This window comes from Hemibagrus wyckioides, linkage group LG14 (genome assembly GCF_019097595.1).
Source record: "Hemibagrus wyckioides isolate EC202008001 linkage group LG14, SWU_Hwy_1.0, whole genome shotgun sequence".
Classification (NCBI taxonomy): domain Eukaryota; kingdom Metazoa; phylum Chordata; class Actinopteri; order Siluriformes; family Bagridae; genus Hemibagrus; species Hemibagrus wyckioides.
The window spans coordinates 17660613-17682161 of record NC_080723.1 but is presented as its reverse complement, the minus strand read 5'-3'; the positions used below and the strand labels follow the sequence as shown (position 1 = coordinate 17682161).

Genomic DNA, 21549 nt, shown 5'->3' with positions numbered 1-21549 from the left:
GTTTTTTTTTCACTTGTCTTGGCATTTACTGTGGACAGCAAAGAAAGACTTTCATTGTACAGGGAAACTTGTTTTCCTCACTGTGCACATGACAAACGCTTTGATATGAATATATGAAATATGAATTTGAAAAGCGCTAGCTTGAATACTAGGGTTGTCAGTGTAAGGCCAGATACATGTGGGGAAAACTAATTCTGTATTTGATTACTTTTGTCTGATAATTTGTTCTTCTGGCTTTGCCTATGTTAACCTTTTAATGCACTGAGGCATAGGTAAGTCAAAACTGCTGAAGATTTGAGTTTCAGCAATTTCCTTAAACACCACATAAAGTAAAAAAGGATGCAGAATAAATTAAACACTGCATAAAACACTCATCGGTGTTCTTTAAATCATATATAAAGTGTGACACAATTAGTCTCTAATCATTAACTGCGAACACTCCACATATTTCCATTAGCATTTTATTTAATTTCTTTAAATGCTTTGTATTTTTGCTGCTGTTAGTATAAACAGTATACATCTCAAAATGTTAAAAATGTAATACTTTAAATATAAAGTACAAATCAGAGTCTCCTCTTTTCAGCAGAAACTATGGTTCCTCCACCAGCTTATTATGAACATGCATCATGCCTGTGAAATAAAAAAAAACAGTCATATTTAAAGTCATATAAAGTCATAACTGTCATAATTCTAATACTAGTAATTACGGTAATTGGATGATATAATGATTTATTTTGGAATATATCGGATTCTGCTTTGCTTTGGTTCAAAACAAGTCACCTTTGAAGTATTTCACAGTTTTGACCCGCAGCTCTTGTGTCGCATCTTCATCACACACGAACACGGTCTGAGGATGTTGCTGGAACGCTGAAACCGTCCACATGTGGTTCACACCTTCCTCTATGGCCTTGTAGAGAGCAAAAGCTTTATGTGCTCCAGTGATGAGGATCATCACCTAATGTATGTCCAGATAGAGAGACACCATGTTTCAGTTTTACTACAGAAAAGAGCTCTCAAAGTGCATTCAACTGAACAGTGTAGAGAATAATTAATCATTTTTCTCTGTAACTTTCGAAGCACTATTGAACATTTAATTAAAGTTAATGTTTTGTGTTCTCTTCTTTAGGTGTGTCATGTCATTAATAATTCATGGTATGATACAACTGTATGTGCCACTATCAAAGTTTTTGTGATTACTATGACATGGAGCATTATAATATCTCACTGGTTGCCATTTAGGGAAATGGGGCAGGGTTTTTCCAGCTCTGTTCTTCCTGGGTTGGAACTAATTTCCAGAAAACTGTAATCTTAAACTTAGCCACAGCTGAAGAAGTGATCAAAGATGAATGATCAAATTAAATTTCAGTCCCTTAATGATATCTGTGAAATACTATGATTAGTACATGTCTAAAAAATGACTCGTAAATGTGGCCATACTTCACGGGCATCCATCACTGTGCCAACTCCTACAGTAAGAGCCATGGTTGGGACTTTGGAGAGATCTCCATCGAAGAACCGAGCATTAGCCAGGATGGTGTCCATAGCCAAGGTCTTGACCCTGGTTCGAGACACGAGACTAGAGCCCGGCTCATTGAAAGCAATGTGACCATCAGGTCCAATACCTGTAACAGAAACGTAAGCTATTAAGCTGATATGCTATCTGAAAGCCTGGCTTCAAGGAAACTGATCCTTATAAAGTGTCATCATTCTTTAAATGACATGAGGTTAAAGTTCACTCAGTGCTCTTACCACCAACAAAGAGATCAATCCCACCAGCAGCTTTAATCTTCTCCTCAAAGTCCTGGCATTCTTTCTGCAGGTCTGGAGCGTTGCCGTCCAGAATATGTGCGTTTTTTGATCGGATATCGATGTGCTTAAAGAAGTTGTTCCACATGAAGGAATGATAACTTTCGGGATGGTCTCTGGGCAGACCTGTTCAGAGATGGGCTTGGCATTTAAGGCTTTAGATGAAGAGTCTAATAAAAACCAAGTGATGAAACCAAAAGATGAAATACATACCTACATACTCATCCATGTTAAAGGTCTTCACATACTGAAAAGATATTTCCCCTTTCTTATAGTACTCAATCAGTTTCTTATAGCATCCCAGCGGAGTGCTGCCTGATAATAAATATAAATGAACAAACATTACTGCAGTGATTAAAAAATGATTACAAAAATAACACAATGTGTCAAGATCTTATTTAATTAAAAAGAAAGCACACAAAAACGTCAGTATGTGGTCTGCAAACAATATATTCTAACGTTCATCTATAGATTCTAACGTCCATCTATATATTCTAGCGTCCATCTAATTCATCAAGTATTGAACTGTGCAAATGAATAAAGTGATGTTTTTAAAAAAAGAAAACAGGTGTAGGTGTCCGTCAGAATAGCTTTCTATATATAATTTTACTCACTCATACTCATGCACAAATACTGTGCTTAAGTACTGCTTACTGTCTGGTTTGGTCCATCTACCAAATCAAGAGGCTACAACACTCAGTCAGGACTGCTGAGAGGATTATTCATGCCCCCCTGCCCAACCTCCAAGATCTTTACAACTCCAGAGTGAGAAAAACGTCTAAAAAATCACTTTGGACCTCTCACACCCAGCCCACTCTCTCCTCAAACTGTTGCCTTCTGGTCGGCGCTACAGGGCACTGACCACCAGAACAGCCAGACACAAGAACAGTTTTTTCCTCTCAGGCTATATTCAGCCTGAACAATTAAAACATTCATAACTATACACTGTCCATTTCATCTGACCCATTTATACATAGAATCTGGAAATTGTACATACTTGTAAATAACATATCTGTACATTCATTTAAACAATTCATATTTCTACTTCTGTATATAGTGCATTATTTCATTTTCTGTTTTTCTTATATTAGTGTTATATTCCTTCCCTATTGTGTAATTCCTATGTACACTATACTGCCAAAAGTTTTGGGACACTCCTCCAAATCATTGAATTCAGGTGTTGTTTTTCAGGGGTTGGGCTCGGCCCCTTAGTTCCAGTGAAAGGAACTCTTAATGCTTCAGCATACCAAGACATTTTGGACAATTTCATGCTCCCAACTTTGTGGAAACAGTTTGGTGATGAGTGAGTTTGGTGTGGAGGAACTTGACTGGCCTGCACAGAGTCCTGACCTCAACCTGATAGAACACCTTTGGGATGAATTAGAGCGGAGACTCTGAGCCAGGCCTTCTCGTCCAACATCAGTGCCTGACCTCACAAATGTGCTTCTAGAGGAATGGTCAAAAATAAACATAAACACACTCCTAAACCTTGTGGGAAGCCTTCCCAGAAGAGTTGAAGCTGTTATAGCCGCTAAGGGCGGGCCGACTCCATATTACATTCATGTGCATGTAAAGGCAGACGTCCCAGTTTTGGTCTGGCTCGCAGTCTCCGCTCTAATTCATCCCAAAGGTGTTCTATCAGGTGGAAGTCAGGACTCTGTGCAGGCCAGTCAAGTTCCTCCACACCAAACTTGCTCATCCCCAAACTGTTCCCACAAAGTTGGGAGCATGAAATTGTCCAAAATGTCTCGGCAGGCTGAAGCATTAAGAGTTCCTTTCACTGGAACTAAGGGGTCAAGCCTAACCTCTGAAAAACACCTGAATTCAATGATTTGGAGCAGTGTCCCAAAACTTTTGCCAATATAGTGTATGTCTGTACTTTCTTCTACACTGAATTCCAGTCACCAAGTCAAATTCCTTGTGTGTGTAAACATACTTGGTAATAAAGCTCTTTCTGACTTCTGACTTCTTGAAAGTATATTAAATTATATCTGGGTAAAGGTGTGTGGAACTTCTTTCTGCAGTCACTAATTATAATTTTCAAGTAAAGCAGAAGCACTGGGGTGTAGTAACTGCATATAAGTGACATGTATCCTGAGATGAAGATCAAATACTGAAGTGTGTATAGAGTTCAATAACACTCAGGTAAAGTACCAATACTGAGGTGTAGTAACTACTTCTCCAAGTTATATGATACATTTCTACACATTTCCAAGTTATATCATTTGCAATTTAAGTTACAAAAATACTTAGGTGTAATAGTTTGTTGCTTGGTAAAGTAATAGTGTGAAGTGGACTACCTGTTGGAAGGCCCAGGATGAAGAACCGGTCCGGACCGGGGTTAAAGCGGATGATCCTGTTTCGGATGTATTTGGCAGCCCACTCGCTGGCTTCATCATAGTCTCTCAGTATAATCAGCTTCATTGCTGTCACTTGCTCAAAGATCTGGTTTAAAACCGAGCTAAAACAGGTCAAATCTATATCAGTAGACGTGTATGACACTGAAGTGCTGCCTGGTCCAGACTTTAGCCCCATAAAAGTGACTGGAAAGTCCGGAAGAGCTCTTCTTATCGGGGCTGGAGATCTGGAAAAGGGGAAGGCTCGTGCTTATAGGCGATTTATTGTGAAGATAATACGGCAGTGTTACTAATATATAGTGCAAGTGAAAGATAATCTGTACAAAGTAAATATATATTTTGAGCTAAACGTGCTGTATCCACAATGTATATGTAACGGTGTAACACTGATCATGTGATAGAAAGAAACGCTATTAATCAGCTGACACGCTGCAGCAGGAAGCAGCACGCGCAGGGTGAAGCTCGAAAGAGGCTTTCCTAGTAAACACATATAGTGTACTAGGAGTTTAGAAAGCATTTAAAGGATAATACCTCGTAGTGTACAAGTATAGGAAGTAAGGAGTTGTTTGGGATGTAGCCGTGAGAGTCATGCGTCTTGTGGGGGGCAAAACTGCGGAGTCTGCTTTACTCATTCACTCGGATCACGAGCAAGAGTCGACTCTTTCAAAAATGTCCAAAGTTCTGTCTGTCATTACAATTATCTATCTATCTATCTATCTATCTATCTATCTATCTATCTATCTATCTATCTATCTATCTATCTATCTATCTGTCTGTCTGTCTGTCTGTCTGTCTGAACCGACTGTTCAGTGTCGCGAGTCGATTTCGCTGAGTCGACTCATAGAATCGAATCATTTGTTAACCACAGTATCCTGACACCACAATGGATGCATCAACAATTGACATCAAACATGAAGAAAACACTCCAAAGTCATAAAGTGTCTCGCATTAGAAGGAAAAAGGGTAAAAGAAGTGATTAAAACAGGTACCAGTGACTGAATTAATTCTATCTGGGGTCTCCTACATACAGATGATTTCCACATCTTCACATTTGTGAAGCGTGTGATTTGTTTTGGTGACAATGACTCTGACCTTCTTGTCTTTGAATGGAAAATGACATGTAACTGATGATCACAATGTAAATATTAATGAGTGACTCTACACCAGTATTGTGGGAAGGCAAAAGCAACAGCTAAAGCACAAGAGGAGAAAAAATAGTCGCATGTTAATGATCATGTCATTTAGGACAAGGCGTCAGTTCCAATAAAACAGCATACACACACACACAATTTAAAGTCCATATTTATTAAAACTCAACAGTTGCCACAGACCCAAATATTTTAGAATACATCACATATACTCAATCATATGTGCACACAGCATGGATGGCAATGAACAATTTTATTGCATTATGCTGTATTTATTTATTTTATTTTTTTTAAAGAAAAGAAAGGACATGCACCATTTATCCACTAATGATTCGGACTGTCAAAACAACCCCATGGCAGGGAAGATGGAATGACCGGAACAGCGACTGGGAAGCCTCACAGTCCTCTTAGTCGAGATCCATGTCGGGTTTCGAGTCGGTGCCTTCTGTCCCGTCCGTGGGTGCTTCGTCATTGGCAGTGGGCTCAGCCTCGGGGTTTTCCTGCCCGTTGACTGGTCCGTTCTTTTCTGCTGGTTTGTCCTCTTTTGGCAATTCTACTTTAGGTTTGGGTTTGGTCACGATCGGGTTGCAGCTTGAGAACAGCTCCTGAGGAATAGAAATTTGTTCATTATTATTAATTTATTATTTTATATTATCTCAGAATAATGAACTGCGAATTTAGGGAAGCTAATCTGAAAAAGACAGTCTTTATGACATATACAAGTACAGTACACCAAAGTCCTGGGTTGGCCATGATTCAGTGCATCAGCTTATAGAACTACAAAAATGTAATGGAAAATAAAAGTTAACTTATTGCACCATAAAAAAAACAGCCTACCATGCTGCAGTATGCAAATAGAAGCCATGTAAAATATCCTATCTTCTATTGTTATACAGATAATACTGGAAGGTGTGCGCTATGTGGCCTGTGATGCAGCAGTTCATGAAAATGTGGAGGCTGACTTTATATGTCCTGAAGGAAGGAAATGCTTGGCCCACCCTTACCAGTTAGCTAGGAGAATTAGCTAGTGGGCAAGACCAAATTTGAAAGAAAATTTTGGTGGGTGGGTGAGTAATAGTATTTAATAATAATACCTCTTAAGGTATGAAGTGTAGGTTATTGTTTAAAATGTAATGTAAAGACTCACCCTCGTTTTCGCTGTAATCTCTGCAGCTTTCACCACTGGATCGACGGTGAGACACTGTTTGCTCTGCTGGTTCATTTTGCTGTTCATCCAGATCATAACTTCACTCACCATTTTATCAACTTTTTGAATATCAGCCTCCTCCAGATGCTCATACTGCTCCTCCTTCAAGGAGAAACAAATGTGTTAATTCAAGGCCAGAATAAAATAGATACACAAACCTGTAGTAATTAACACTAACCTTCATCTTGAAGGCCTCAACAATCTTCATGTACTGCTGAAGCTGTTTTCCCAGCTCATCAAAAGCTTTTGGCCGCTCCTCGTACTCTGTGTATCTGTCTTGAATGGGTTGGCCCAGTTTCTATAAACAGGACAAAACAATTTCAAAACAGTTGTTGTAATACACCAAGTGTGTTTAAAACCCGAATCACACAATCACACAGAAACAGTCACCTTTAATTCATCCAGTTTGTCAATGTACACTTGTTTAGGTTGGTCCTCTCCGTCCTCGTACAGCCAGTTTTCTGTGTCCTCCAGTTTTAATGAGAGCGTGTCCCTGTCCTGTACCAAAGCAAAAAACATCAGAAACATGAGTACAAACCGCACAATGTAAATATTCAAGCTGTTTAGGAATGTCTGTGATCGTTGTTAAGTTGAAACTCAATATAGATGTTCAGATTAAACTCCACTGCCCATGAACAGATAAACAGCAGTCAGCAGACTCTTCTCACTTTTCTCTTTGAGGTTGGACCAAAAATGAGGTACTTTCCTTGGTTCTGTTGTGATGTAAATTTAACATGGAATACAGCAGCTAAGACAGCAGGTTAACTAGCTTGCCTTGAGAAACGTAATAAGTTTAAGAGCTAATGAATGATGGTGATTGATTATAAAGTGATGTGGAGAACATCCACACAGATATGAAGAGCAAAATGAAGACAACTTTAAATAATCTACGTTTTAAGCAAATTGCCCAAGAAATGTCCAAATTTTCCAAATTTCAGAAATCCTGGCTCAAAAGAATAATCTGTGCACCATGTCCCGAAGCAGTAGGTTATAGTAAGCATAGTTAATCGGAATAATGTATGAATAATATATAATGAAAAATTTAAGTGCTTTCATTAGTTCAGATTATTCAGTTAACTCCATTGCCATTGACTGTTCAGGTCACCCATTTAGCACCGCAATGTTTGTGAAACACTTTCTACATTTGAGAACACAAAAAAGGAAGGGGGGAAAAAACGTATCTTAGATGTGATATCTAAAAAGCTGTAGTCTAATTCATGACCTCACACACTGTATGATCTGGGTCGTGATGTCTCTGATCTGCCTACAGATACACCGAATATGCCTAATATTGTGTTGGTGTCCATTTTGCTGCCAAAACAGCCCTGACCCGTCATGGCATGGACTCCACTAGATCCCTGAAGGTGTGCTGTGGTATTTGGCACCAGGATGTTAGCAGCAGATCCTTTAAGTCCTGTAAAGGACTTAAATGATACTTTTGATAGATACTGACCACTGCAGACCGGGAACAACCCACAAGAGCTGCAGTTTTGGAGATGGTTTTATCCAATCGTCTAACCATCACAATTTGGCCCTTCGTCAAACTCTCTCAAATCCTTACGCTTATTCACTTCACCTGTCACTGCTCATAATGTTATGGCTGATCGGTGCATGTGGATGCGATTGCTGCAGTACGCTTCAGCACAGTACTCACACTTTCATTGATGAACTTCTCATAAATCCCGTGCAGTTTGTCTCTCATTTCGTAGACGTACTCCTCCAGGTTGTTCTTAGCATCATTTCGCTCTTTTTCCAGTTTGTCCTGCATGATCATCTTTCCCTGTTCAGGAATAATAAAGTACCACATATAGAGACATCTATACAAGACAAAAACCTTTATAGGAGATGAATTTCTAGAAGCCTTACCTCATTTTCCACAAACAGGTTGAGCATTTCAATCGCTAACTGCCACTGTGGATTGTTTTCAATGGGCAGATCCAGGACTTTTGTCTTCACTTTTGCTTTTTTAGCTTGTGGAGGCTGATCTACCTTCTTTTCTTGTTTGCCTTCCTCTGGTGATGTCTAAATTAGGAGCAAACAACATTGGGTCAGCACAGGATAGAAACCCTAAATGTATGAATGGTAGAGCAAACAGAGTTTCTTTAAAGTATGAGGAATTTAGAGGGTGTATTACTTCCATCTCCTCTGTCTCTGCTTTCTTCTCTCCATCTTCCTGGGCCTTCTGCTGATCTTCATCCACCTGCATTTTGTTCTATAAGATGGAAAAACATTACACTTATACATTACAAGTCATGGAGAGGATGATGGCCTTAAATAAATATACATACAAATGCAACATCAACAATATCTATGTAAAAAGAATGCAAATTAGCTTATGTTCTGGTTCTAAGCTTGCCTTATCATCATAATGTATCCATGAGACAGGTTCATGTTTAAAAATGGCAGAAAGTTTATGAAGAACAAAAGGCAGCATACATCCAGTTAAAAAACACTGTCTTTGAGCTAACATCCTACACACAGGGTTTGTTAATGGATGGGCATGTACACTATATTGCTAAAAGTTTTGGGACACCCCTCCAAATCATTGAATTCAGGTGTCCCAAAACTTTTGGCAATACAGTATATTTAACTGCATCTTAAAACTTATTCTCGTTTTTCAGATGAAGTGATAATCTGGAAACAGCACTGCCCCCCATTGTTCAAAGCTGTAACCATGACAACAAACAAGGTGTGGAAAACCTCACTTAAACAATTTATAGCTGTTTAGACATTAATACTAAACAGGAGTTGTAATGGATTATATGTAGGTAATAAACCATAAAGATGGATATTTACTGTATAACCCTATCATGTGATAGGAACTCTGTTGGTTTAAAGCACATAGAGCCTGCTGCCTTCCATCACCCAGGTCGTATAAATGTCCGAAAAATAAAGAAAAAAATATCTAAAATTCACACTAGAATCATAGCATGTCTACTGCCTGCAAGGGAACAAGTGCTCACATTTTACATGGCTGAAATGCTGATTATGATCAATGCCTATCTATCCTATGTATCCCCATGTTTCACAAAATCCAGTTTGGGCATGGGACATAGTGAACTTTAGTGAGCAGTTAGCTGGATGCAAGGTTACTAAACGCTGTTTAAGTATGTAGACGTCCAAATTACAATTAAAATAAAAAGATATATACTAATCAGTGTATCAGGGTAAAATCTCATTTGATAGGCACATGTGGGGAAAAGTGTGTGTGAAATGAAAGACAACAACTGTATAATATGAAATAGTGTAGCACCTCTTCCTCTTTCTCTGTGGTTGGTGATGTGGTCTGTTCTGTGTCCATGGGCTCCTCGGATTCCTCGCTCTTCAGCACCTCCACCAGTGAAGCGCTGGACACGCTGAAGATTCCATGGATGTTCATCCTCACTTTGACCTTCACTTTAGAGCTCTCACCCGTGGCTTGGGGCACAACCTTCTGGATCATGTATTGTCCTAGTAAACGGATGCAACATGTTTAGTCGCATAGCTGCAGCAAAATAAGAGTAGGTGCTGTATGAATAACTTGCCTATTGTGGGATCAGGGTACGGTAGCTCTTTAGGGCTATTGTAGTAGGCTTCCAGAGAAAAGGGCTCTTTCCGGTAGAAGGTTAGCACTTTGGAGAATGGAGCTGCGTGGTTCTTTGGGAACACTTCACATTCACTAAAAACAATAAATTATAGGTTTACTTTCTTTCTTAACGCCATGCTAGCTAGGTTTCATGGCTATATTCATAGTGAGAGCTAGGTGTGGTTAATTAAAGATAAAACTGAATAAGATTCTTAAGGTTCAGCTTTTCTAGAAACATTAAGACTAGTTTTGAATTAATTTCACTAAAACCCACATCATAAGTCGTTCATTTTATACATCAACTGAGTAAAACAAATTCTATTATAGGTTTAAAGAGTTGTACTTTACAAATAAAATGAGCTTTAATGGTAGCGAAAATGTATTTCTCAGGTCCGCACCTTACGCCATCCTCTGCTGCCGAGTTCCATTTCAAAGAGATTGGATAAGGGACTACATCTGTTATGGAAAAATCACGAACTTTGAAGGCAGGAGACAAAATTGCACACTGCGGAAAGAAAACACTTTATGAGAATATAAATCTTCCAGAGATGCAATAATAGTCCATAACTTTACCCTCTGCAATTGCTAAATAGGTCTTAAATCTTATCATTCTTTTCTCTGCACTCTGTAAATGTTCCCTCAGGCACTAAATTCACAGTTTCCCATTAAGAACAGCACCGCTAAAGGTTTAGTGCAGCACTTCAGATGAAATATCACAGGATGCTGAGTGCAGACCTGAAGGGCACATCCTCTAGCCACGGCTTCATCTGCATTCAGGGTTGTGCTCAGTTCCTTCCCGAAGAATTTGCTGATTTGCTCTTTAACAGCCGGTATTCTTGAAGCACCTCCCACTATTTCTACGGCGTAGATGTCGTCGTTCTTCAAGTCTACAGTCATTAGAGCAGAGAGAATATGAGATCGGAAATTTTTGTGAGAACTAGTAAGGTAGCTATACAGATAAACAGGCTTGTGCTACTCACTAGCTTGTTCCATTATACTGCGCAGTGGAGTCTCTACTCTGGCCAGAATGTCAGCACACATCTCTTCAAACTGACCTCTGAAGGAATACAAGAAAGTAAACACTGACTCTGAGTTTAGAGTTTAGGATGTATACAGTGCACACACGCATACCCTCACTGACCAATTCATTAGGACCCCAGGCAACATTCAATCATGTGAATATTTAAATCAGCATTTCCTGAGAAAGCAGCTCAGTGCATCAGATTAGGGGAAAATGTGATCTCAGTGACTTTGACCATAGCATGCCAGAAAGGCTAGTTTAAGTATTACAGAAACTGCTGATCTCTAGAAGTATTTCTGTCTGTTGACACATTGTGTTAATGATTGAGGTTAAAGAAGAAAAGACAAACTTGTTTAATACAATTAGTTGTAAACAGAAAAGGCTCCTAATAATTTGGTCAATGTGTATAATATTTTATTCCACTCTATTTTCAGTTTTAAACCATGAAGCTACTTTAAATGGCTTAAAGACAGCTCTACTCATTTATTCTAGTTTATAACCACCCCAGCTAGCTTGCTAGTTAACTGCAAAACTTGTCACACTGTTAGAATTTCAATATATCGGTCATAATAAAGCTAATCCATGTAAATAATCCGAATCTGGATCCTATTCATTACGATCGTTTGGCTGATGACAAACTAAACTAGTTTATTTCACTTTAAATCAATAAACATTCTCTTTATTTTACCTGTTGAGGCGTCCAGAGACGTCAATATCATTCATGAAACACTCAATATTGAGGGGCAGGTCAGAGGAATTGGCACTCATAAGCTTTTTGAGTTTTTCACACTCCTGGAAGAGGCGAACCAGAGCCCTGGGCTTGGACTTTACATCCAGCTTGTACTTCTTTGCAAACTCCTCACAGAAATAGTTCACAAGCACCTCATCAAAGTCTTTACCTCCCAACTGTGCATCAAAGGCTGTTGCAAGAACCTAGTGGGGCAAAGGAAAAAGTCACACCACTATATTTCACATTCCTATCCAGCATGATTGCAAGTGTTTTGAAATGGAAACTCGGCTTTTTACACACCTTCAGCTTGCCTTTGTTAAAGGCACACACAGAAACCTGGTAGCCTGAGTGACCGAGATCCACAAACACCACAGTCCTGGGCATCTCCTCTGGGGCTGGCAGGTCCTGCTTGTAAATCCCATATGCCAGAGCCACTGTAGGGTAAAACATACATTTCATAAATTTCAGCTTATGAAAATAAATGAAACGCGAGTCAGTTCCAGATCAATCGCAGCTGAATTTACCTGCTGTGGTTTCATTCATGAGCCTCAAACAGTTGAGTCCAGCGATCTGAGCTGCATCAATGACTGACCTCCTCTCAGCATCCGTGTAGTAGCAAGGAATCTTAAAGACATCATGGACATGACTTAGCTATGTGATGCTACAGGAAACTTCGCTCAATAAAAAGCAGAGAGGCTTAAAAACTAAGAATGTAGTGAGAACCGGGTTCAGGTGAAAGTAAGGCAGGTGACACATTTAAAGAAAAGGGCGAGAAACATCAAAGCAATCTTCTGACCGATCGCCATTATCCTAAAATCAAAGATTTCTAACATCCTGGGTGTGGTCTCTACCGGGATAGCTCCACCTCCATTTACTGACAGAGCGCTCTGAAGGGTTTGATAAAAATAAAATTAATGTAAATCATATGTTATGGTCTTCACAGGCAGCAGATCTCAACCCAACTGAACACATATGAGAGATTTTGCAATGATGCATTGTATAGTTCACCGACTGAGGTGAAGATCTTTTGATTAATGGGATCTGGTAGCTTAGTGGTTAAGGTGTTGACTGGAAGGTTGAGAGTTTGAATACCAGGTCCACCAAGCTGCCACTGCTGGGCCCCCCGTTAATTGCGCAGTTGTATAAAATGAAATAAAAATGTTAGTCGCTCTGGATAAGGGCATTTCCGAACACCAGAAATGTAAATGAATGGTGTTCACTGCTCAATAAGAGTGAAGCTGTTAGGGGGAGGCTCTTTGTGAGCTAAGATACTGTCACCATTTGAACATTCCTTTAAACATTATTTAATAATAAGGCTGCACAGTTTATAACAGTGATTATGATTTTGAGCTCGCTAGATAGATGGTCATTTATTAAGTCCTGTCCAGTCGCTTCACAAGCTCCCCACTCGACATGCATAAAATGGTGAATTATTAATTTCTTCACTAGTTTTATTATTTCAATAATCAATCACGTTTGTACAAGGGTGAGTCTTAAAAGTGTGACAGATAGAAACCATAAGAATGTTTTTTCTAGAGAAATCTGCTTGAAAAGACTGAATGATCTGAATCTGACAACTTCCTGCAACTCATAAAATGTAAGATTTCCTTGACCCGCCCTTCTGATTACATGACGTACATTTTGTAGGAATGCAGGCTTATAAATGTTTAAATGTCAATAAGGAATACATTTAACTGTGAGAAATTATCATGATAATGTAAAATGTTTCTTTCAGCTGTATTTACTTATCAGCAAAAAGCAGAAATCAAATCAGACTCACTGAAATGACGCAGTCGGCCACAGGCTTTTTCAAAGCGCTCTCAGCTGTCTCTTTCAGTTTGGTAAGAAGCATGGCTGTGATCTGCTCAATGCTGAACACCTTCTCCTCCTCCATGTATGTAACCTGAGAAAAAAAAAACAGAGAAAAAGGAGAGGAAGACAAGTTGTAAAGCATTAGAAACATTAGAGTCAGCTTATTAAAAAAAAAATCTACATTTACATGTGATAAAACTTCTAAATGTTTTCCTGGATGCAACTTTTGAAGTGATGCTTGGGGATTAAAACATTCAGCAAAACAGACAGTGATTCTCATGCTGGTTAGATATGATGTGATCTGGGCAACAGGGTCAGAGGACAAAGAGCTTCATAGAAAATTACAACCATGTGACATTTATTACAACACAGATTCCTTTTCAACCTTCAGGGAACTCCTGAAAACTCAGCTTCTCCTAGAGCATGAGACTGTCAATGCAGAAACACCTTCAGCTCTCTCTCCTGACACTGAGTGTGTACATACATGCATATACACCAACCAGGCATAACACCTGACCACCTGTCTAATATTGTGTTGGTCCCCTTTTTGCTGCCAAAACAGCCCTGAACCTTCATGCACTGTGTATTCTGACACCTTTCTATCAGAACCAGCATTAACTTCTTCAGAAATTGGAGCAACAGTAGCTCGTCTGTTGGATTGGATCACACGGGCCAGATTTCGCTCCCCACGTGAGCCTTGGCTGCCCATGACCCTGTCGCTGGTTCACCACTGTTGCTTCCTTAAACCCCTTTTGATAGATACTGACCACTGCAGACCGGGAACACCCCACAAGAGCTGCAGTTTTGGAGATGATCTGATCCAGTGGTCTAGCCATCACAATTTGGCCCTTCATCAAACTCGCTCAAATCCTTACGCTTGCCCATTTTTCCTGCTTCTAACACGTCAACTTTGTTGAAAATGTTCACTTACTGCCTAATATATCCCACCCACTAACAGGTGCCATGATGATGAGATCATCAGAGTTATTCACCTCACCTCTCACTGCTCATAATGTTATATAAGCCTGATCTGTGTATCTAGGCAGGTTCCATTTCTCATGCCATGACCTAGTGTTTATATACACATATAGATATACACACTTGTATATCTAGGCGTGTTCCTTTTGTCTCGCTATCACCTTGTGTGTGTGTACCTGTGTGTTTATCTAGGTGTGCTCCTTTATTAATACCATCAATTTGGAGGGTAAACCTGTTGCTCTGGGTTACTAATTATCAATAATTATTGTTATTGGCATGCATTAATTACAGTAAGCACTAAGACTGTATTAGTCAATGCTCCTTGCGGCATTACAGAGTTCTCACATTTACTCCGAGCCTCACGTTTCATCGTGGCTAAATCTATCAGTCTCTCTGTCGAGTGAAAATATACTTCAGCTGTTTTAACATCCTGGATTGGGTTGCATGTTGCCTCAGATGAAAGCGTCTGCCAAACAAATATTAATGTAACTTAATTCCTGTTGCTCCTTCTTGTGCGATTTCAGAACGTGTCTTCATCACTCACCTTAATTCCCGTTGTCCCCGTCGGCATTTGTGAAAGTTCATAAACGAGACTGGATTTCATGTTCTGAACAAACGGGTCTGAGAAAGCGCGGCCATGGAAACGCTTGAATCCCTGGACGGTGTTCTTACAGTTAGTCACCACCTGGGATTTAAAGTGAAAAATGAAGCTTTCATTTGCAGCCTTTAATCATTTCGTCAAAAGCATCGGCAGAGGAAAATTACACCACAGACACGTTTATATTAAACTCCATTTATTCCTCACGTACCTGGCTTTTTGCGGCCGCACCGATGGATCGATTCCTGGGGCCAAATGACACACATGCTCTAAAATCACACAAGAAGAAAAGGTTATTTATTATTATTATATTACAGAAATGCATCAACAAAATGTATTTTGTTTTACATTTAGAAGAAGAGGTATTGGCAGAATATTAGCCCTCTATGTTAGCTAACTCTAAATGGATAAAAAAAAAGTGTCTGTATAAGTGCCACCCCAATGGAAGGCTAAAATCACCTGCGTCATAAGACACTCCTCTTTGTGTACTGGTATTTTGTGCAGAAATTATATTTATATAATAACTTAGGCCATCAATTTTTAACAATTAAATAAATAATTAGGGTGAAAAAAATTAAAACATGCATTAAAATCATACATGCAAACACCATCCCAATAATCCAAATGTGTATTCTAAAATAATTTACGCCTGAATGGGTTAATAAATAAAAATGTGTTTTGCTGGCAGACTGCTGTGTGTATATAAGATGAATAAAACACTTTGGGATGCGCTGTTATTGAAAAAATAAATCCACCGTGCCTCCGTAGCCTGTAGTCGATTACTAATACTATAGGAGAGAAATTAAGTATGCACCTCCCACTGGCCGTGTTCACTGGGTGGGAGATATACTTAGGAGATATACTGGTCATACTTCATTTCTCTCCTGTCTATCACAGCGACACTGACAGTTTCATGTTTACGGAAGAGGGCAGACCGAACCTTCCTCAGAGTGTGCTGTGCTGGACTGTGATGTTACATCGGCAACAAGTTGGCTGGCTTCACAAGTCTCAGAGTAAACGAGAGTTAGGCTCAGTGTTTAGTGAACGCTTTCAAAAAGAGATTATAAAAAAGGGTGCATTACTGATAACCAAAACATTAAAATAGAGACGGACGCAAAGCCCATCTTAGTTTTATTTTCTAGTACATCTCTTCTGTTATTTATAATTTTAATATAAGTTTGAAAATATCAGGCAGATAAGCTGAAGAGAATCAATACACAATGTGAGTTTTAAGTCTGAGCTTCAGTTGCAATAAGGGCCAAAAACCGAATGTAGGTCTTGGCCTCTTAGTTCCAGTGAAAGGAACTCTTAATGCTTCAGCATACCAAGACATTTTGGACAATTTCATGCTCCTAACTTTGTGGGAATAATTTAGGGATGACCCCTTCCTGTTCCAACATGACTGCACACCAGTGCACAAAGCAAGGTCCATAAAGACATGGATGAATGAGTTTGGTGTGGAGGAACTTGACTGGCCTGTACAGAGTCCTGACCTCAACCTGACAGAACACTTTTGAGATGAATTAGAGTGGAGACTGAGAGCCAGGCCTTCTCGTCCAACATCAGTGCCTGATCTCATAAATGCGCTTCTAGAGGAATGGTCAAAAATTCCCATAAACACACTCCTAAACCTTGTGGAAATCCTTCCCAGAAGAGTTGAAGCTGTTATAGCTGCAACGGACGGGTCAACTCCATATTACATTCATGTGCATGTGAAGGCAGACATCACAGTTTTGCAGTCTCCGCTCTAATTCATCCTAAAGGTGTTCTATCAGGCTGAGGTCAGGACTCTGTGCAGGTCAGTCAAGTTCCTCCACACCAAACTCACTCATCCAAGTCTTTATGGACCTTGCTTTGTGCACTGGTGTGCAGTCATGTTGGAACAGGAAGGGGTCATCCCCAAACTATTCCCACAAAGTTGGGAGCATGAAATTGTCCAAAATGTCCTGTTATGAAGCTGAAACATTAAGAGTTCCTTTCACTGGAACTAAGGGGCCGAGACAAACACCTGAATCCACACCCCAAAACTTTTGGCAATATATCAAAGTTTGCTCTTATAGGAAATTAGGCAACACTTTCTATTGAATTAAAGTTAAGATTTCAACAGGACTGTGGTATAAACAGTAATAAATTGACACCAGCACATGACTTCAGTATCTGTACTGTATCGTGTCAGACTGAACTGTTAAAGAATTTCATATTTCTGTAGATATGAAAGATGAAGTGAAGGATGAAGAGGTGATGGAGGTATTTTAGATAAACAGAGGTTAAACTACATTTAGCAAAATATCAATAATTGCTTTATTAGGACAAAAGTATATAATAAAAGCTACACTAACTACAACATCTGGTTCAGTCATTTGGAAATGTTTAGAATTTTCCAGAATATTCTCAGGTAACGTTAAAGGATGGAGAAATATTTGCTTTTACACTATTTATAATAGGACTTCTTTAATGTGTTTGGCTCGAAGCTGCTTTAAGACGTCTTACAGGTGTTATAAAGCCTAAAATACGCATTATAATCGATAAGAAAAATGATGAATAAAAGCGCAGAAAACGCAACGAACAAAGAGCAGGCATGGCTAGCTCGGCTAGTTTAGCCGGTAAGGAGAATTTTCCAGAACATCTCCTTCAGCCGTTAGCTTATCGCTTATAACCTTAGCCTGAGCTATCGCTCTCTTTCTTTCTAAAAAATAAAATAAATAAATCCCAGGTAGCGTCATCTCAAACATCATCTTAAATAACACTGTGTGCGCGTCCAAGCCGTTAATATTCATCATCACGTCTCAGTGTGTAGAACAGCAGGTTAGCCTTCCAGCGCTAACCAGCTAACCTAGCTCTGCCTGACTAGCAGCGCATGCTACCCGGGCTGCGTCCCAAATACCTGCCCCCTTCCTACACATGCGCACTACAGCACAATGGCTTCCAAGCCTTACGTAGTGCACTACGTGTTCCAATAGGGAGTCATTTAGGACGCGGCCCCAGCATCATTAACCCCCACTCACACCCGCATTTCCCGTTCACCTTAAATGAATTATCTTAAAACCAGACTAAAACAGCATTATGAATGAAAGTGATGTGGAGAGAAACTCTTCGCCATGTTTACTTACGGTGTGCACCGGTCACTGTATTCATTCGCTATAGTCTCAATGCCTCCGGCTCGCGCAACCGCGATATAGCAGTTCATAAACCCGACATCGAATCCCACCACAGACATCTTTAAAAAATAATTAACAGTAATAATACTACAGCTAATACAAATACCGAAGCGCCAGGCTACACGCTAACGACGACGAAGGTTCGAGCAGCTTATCATACAAAAATGCTGAAGTGTTTTAATTCCTCATCCCAACCCTTATTCACGGGATGCGCTAAAGCCGGTGGCAAGCTGACGGTTGGGGGGGGGAAAACTGCTTCCGGTTCAAAGTTCGAGGTTGGCTAACGCCGGAATGAAGTTGCAGTGCGCGAGACTACATGAATCAAATCAATACTAATAGGAAACATTGAATAAAAGTAAAAAGGGGAAAAAATTGATCTGTGCATTAATTGAAGCGGAAAAAAGATCATGCAATTTATTATAGGTTTGCTTTGTTTGAGATTGTAATAAATTGTATGGGCATATGATGTGTGGACACCTTAACCTTCACATCCATATACTGCTCTTCTTATGGAAACAAACAACTATAGAATACTTACACAAGTATAGAACTCTAAATGTTTGTCCGAAACTCGAGCAGGAAGAAAAAATGAGTTCATATGAATGAGAGGCGGTGAGATCTGATGTCTGTCACACATGCCAGACACCCTACAGGACGTCTGATGGACTAGAGGATCATCCTAATGCACCAGTGTACCTAAGTTCGAACCTGAGACATGGAGATAAGTAAATATTTTAAAACCAGACAAAGCTGCCAGGAATGTTTCCCTTAGATGTACACAGATCAGGCATAACATTATGACCACCTGCCAAATGTTGTCTTGGTCCCCTCCCCCCTTTTGTTGCCAAAACAGCCCTGACCCGTCATACACTGTGTATTCTGACACCTTTCTATCAGAACCAGCATTAACTTCTTCTGCAATCTGAGCAACAGTAGCTCGTGTGTTGGATCGGATCACACGGGCCAGCCTTCATTGAGCCTTGGTCATCCATGACCCTGTCACTGGTTCACCACTGTTCCTTCCTTGGACCACTTTTGATAGATACCGACCACAGCAGACCGGGAACACCCCACAAGAGCTGCAGTGTTGGAGATGCTCTGATCCAGTCATCTAGCCATCACAGTTTGGTCCTTGTCAAACTCGCTCAAATCCTTACACTTGCCCATTTTTCCTCCTTCTAACACATCAACTTTGAGGACAAAATGTTCACTTGCTGTCTAATATATCCCACCCACTAACAGGTGCTATGATGAGGAGATCATCAGTGTTATTCACGTCACCTCTCAGTGATCATAATGTTATGCCTGATCAGTGTATGTTTCATGTATGTTTGCACTATGTCTGTACTTTCTTCTACACTGGAGCTCCTGTCCCCAAGACAAATTCCTTGTGTGTGTGTGTAAACATGCTTGGTAATAAAGCTCTTTCTGACTTCTAAAGAAAAGACATTGTTCAGCTTTGAATGCAATCAGCATGACACACAATCTGAACTTCCTCACTGAACATCTGAGTAACCTCTGCGTTGGGTCACATTTTATGGACCCGATCCAGAAAAAACAGCTTTCAAAGAAATGAAAACTGCAAGAGTAGGATATCCTTCTCATGAACATGGTGAACATAGCCAGGTTTAATCTCAGTCCCGTGAGTAAGTGGGGGCAGGGCTAATTTTTCAGAAATGAACTGAAAAATAAGGAAACTTGCAATATACATTATTTAAAGGATAATGATGGGTTTTTTTTCATGTCCATGAACTTGTGAACCAGTTTCGATGTATTCATTGAAAAAGACTTGACGGGTTGGCTCTGGATAAAGGTGTCTGCCTAATGCCTTAAATTTGTTACAAATGATTGAACTCAGGTGTTTCATTCAGCTACACCTTTTTAATCAGGTGCATAAAATCCATAGTGCCATAGACAAGAGTTATTAACCTCGTAGAGCCAGATCGTCAGACTGCAAAAAGTTTGGACTCCATACCAGCTTTTATTGTCAAGCCCCGCCGCAGCTGACTGATATGTAAAGCAACCAATCACAATCCGTTTTGTTCAGTGTCATACTTAGGGGTGTGAAAAGCAACAGTAGCTCATCTGTTGGATCTGATAACACGGGTCAGTCTTCACTCCCCACGTGCATCAGTGAGCCTTGCCCGTCCATGACCCTGTCGCCGGTTCACCACTGTTCCTTTCTTGGACCACTTTTGACAGATACTGACCACTGCAGACCGGGAACACCCTACAAGAGCTGCAGTTTTGGAGATGCTCTGATCCAGTCATCTTAGCCATCACAATTTGACCTTTGTCAAACTCGTTCAAATCCTTACGCTTGCCCATTTTTCCTGCTTCTAACACATCAACTTTGAGGACAAAATGTTCACTTGCTGCCTAATATATCCCACCCACTAACAGGTACCATGATGAGGAGATAATCAGTCTTATACACCTCACCTGTCAGTGCTCATAATGTTACACCTGATCAGTGTACATCGTTCATTTCAATTCATGCAACTTTCTTCAACTGTTTAGAGACTAACCAAGAACAACATCCCCTCTTGTTATATAAAGAGTTCATTATGATAGCACTGGAAAATCATCATAAGTATTATTTTATAGAAAGTCATTAATAACGGTTTAAATCTATATTGTCTCTTTGTTCTCTGACTGTATAGAGAGTCTATGTTTAGTTCTTAAGTTGATATGGGTGTTAAAGTTGAATAAAGTTACTCATTTTCAGCAATCGTTTTATCCCACTCATGATCATAATGGATCAAACTGGGACGATTCACCTGGGATGGTTTTGATGGTTCAGTATAGGACACAGCACATGCTCTCCCTTATGCCTAGAGATAATATTCATTCAGATATATTATTCATATTATATCCTATGATTCATTATAATATATTCATTCAGATGTTCAATTTGTTTTTCACTGGTTTATTTATATCTATTTATTAGAGTATACTGCTGGTACCGTCACACAAAATCTGTTCTACGCTACACTGACAATGTAAATACTGACGGATAGAAGAGAAACGGTATTTCGATTCCTCTGTATGTCTGCACATATGGTGGTATTGACAATAAAGATCCTTGAACTTGAACTTGAATAAGTTAGAGCAGTTGATCCACCTGTGTTTGAGGGAGGTGGGAGGAAACCGGAGAACCCCGTGGAAA

The 21549-nt window shown here is 39.7% G+C and overlaps 2 protein-coding genes across 2 annotated transcripts; both read right to left on the bottom strand.

Moving 5' to 3' along the window:
* Positions 1-470: 470 nt before the first annotated feature.
* Positions 471-4583, bottom strand: gnpda1 (glucosamine-6-phosphate deaminase 1). Its single transcript, XM_058407543.1, has 6 exons — positions 4107-4583; positions 2020-2121; positions 1750-1932; positions 1438-1622; positions 781-955; positions 471-630 (listed from the first exon to the last, which is right to left on the bottom strand). Exons 1-6 carry the CDS (start codon positions 4339-4341, stop codon positions 590-592), a joined length of 921 nt encoding a protein of 306 aa, XP_058263526.1. The 5' UTR covers positions 4342-4583; the 3' UTR covers positions 471-589.
* Positions 4584-5447: 864 nt separating this feature from the next.
* hspa4b (heat shock protein 4b) lies at positions 5448-18635 on the bottom strand. The gene is made up of 19 exons (XM_058408649.1): positions 18333-18635; positions 15434-15491; positions 15169-15309; positions 13615-13737; positions 12359-12458; positions 12135-12268; positions 11793-12037; positions 11064-11140; positions 10819-10970; positions 10482-10588; positions 10043-10176; positions 9772-9968; positions 8653-8730; positions 8385-8540; positions 8173-8298; positions 6909-7016; positions 6697-6816; positions 6459-6620; positions 5448-5916 (listed from the first exon to the last, which is right to left on the bottom strand). Exons 1-19 carry the CDS (start codon positions 18437-18439, stop codon positions 5719-5721), a joined length of 2523 nt encoding a protein of 840 aa, XP_058264632.1. The 5' UTR covers positions 18440-18635; the 3' UTR covers positions 5448-5718.
* Positions 18636-21549: the final 2914 nt, after the last annotated feature.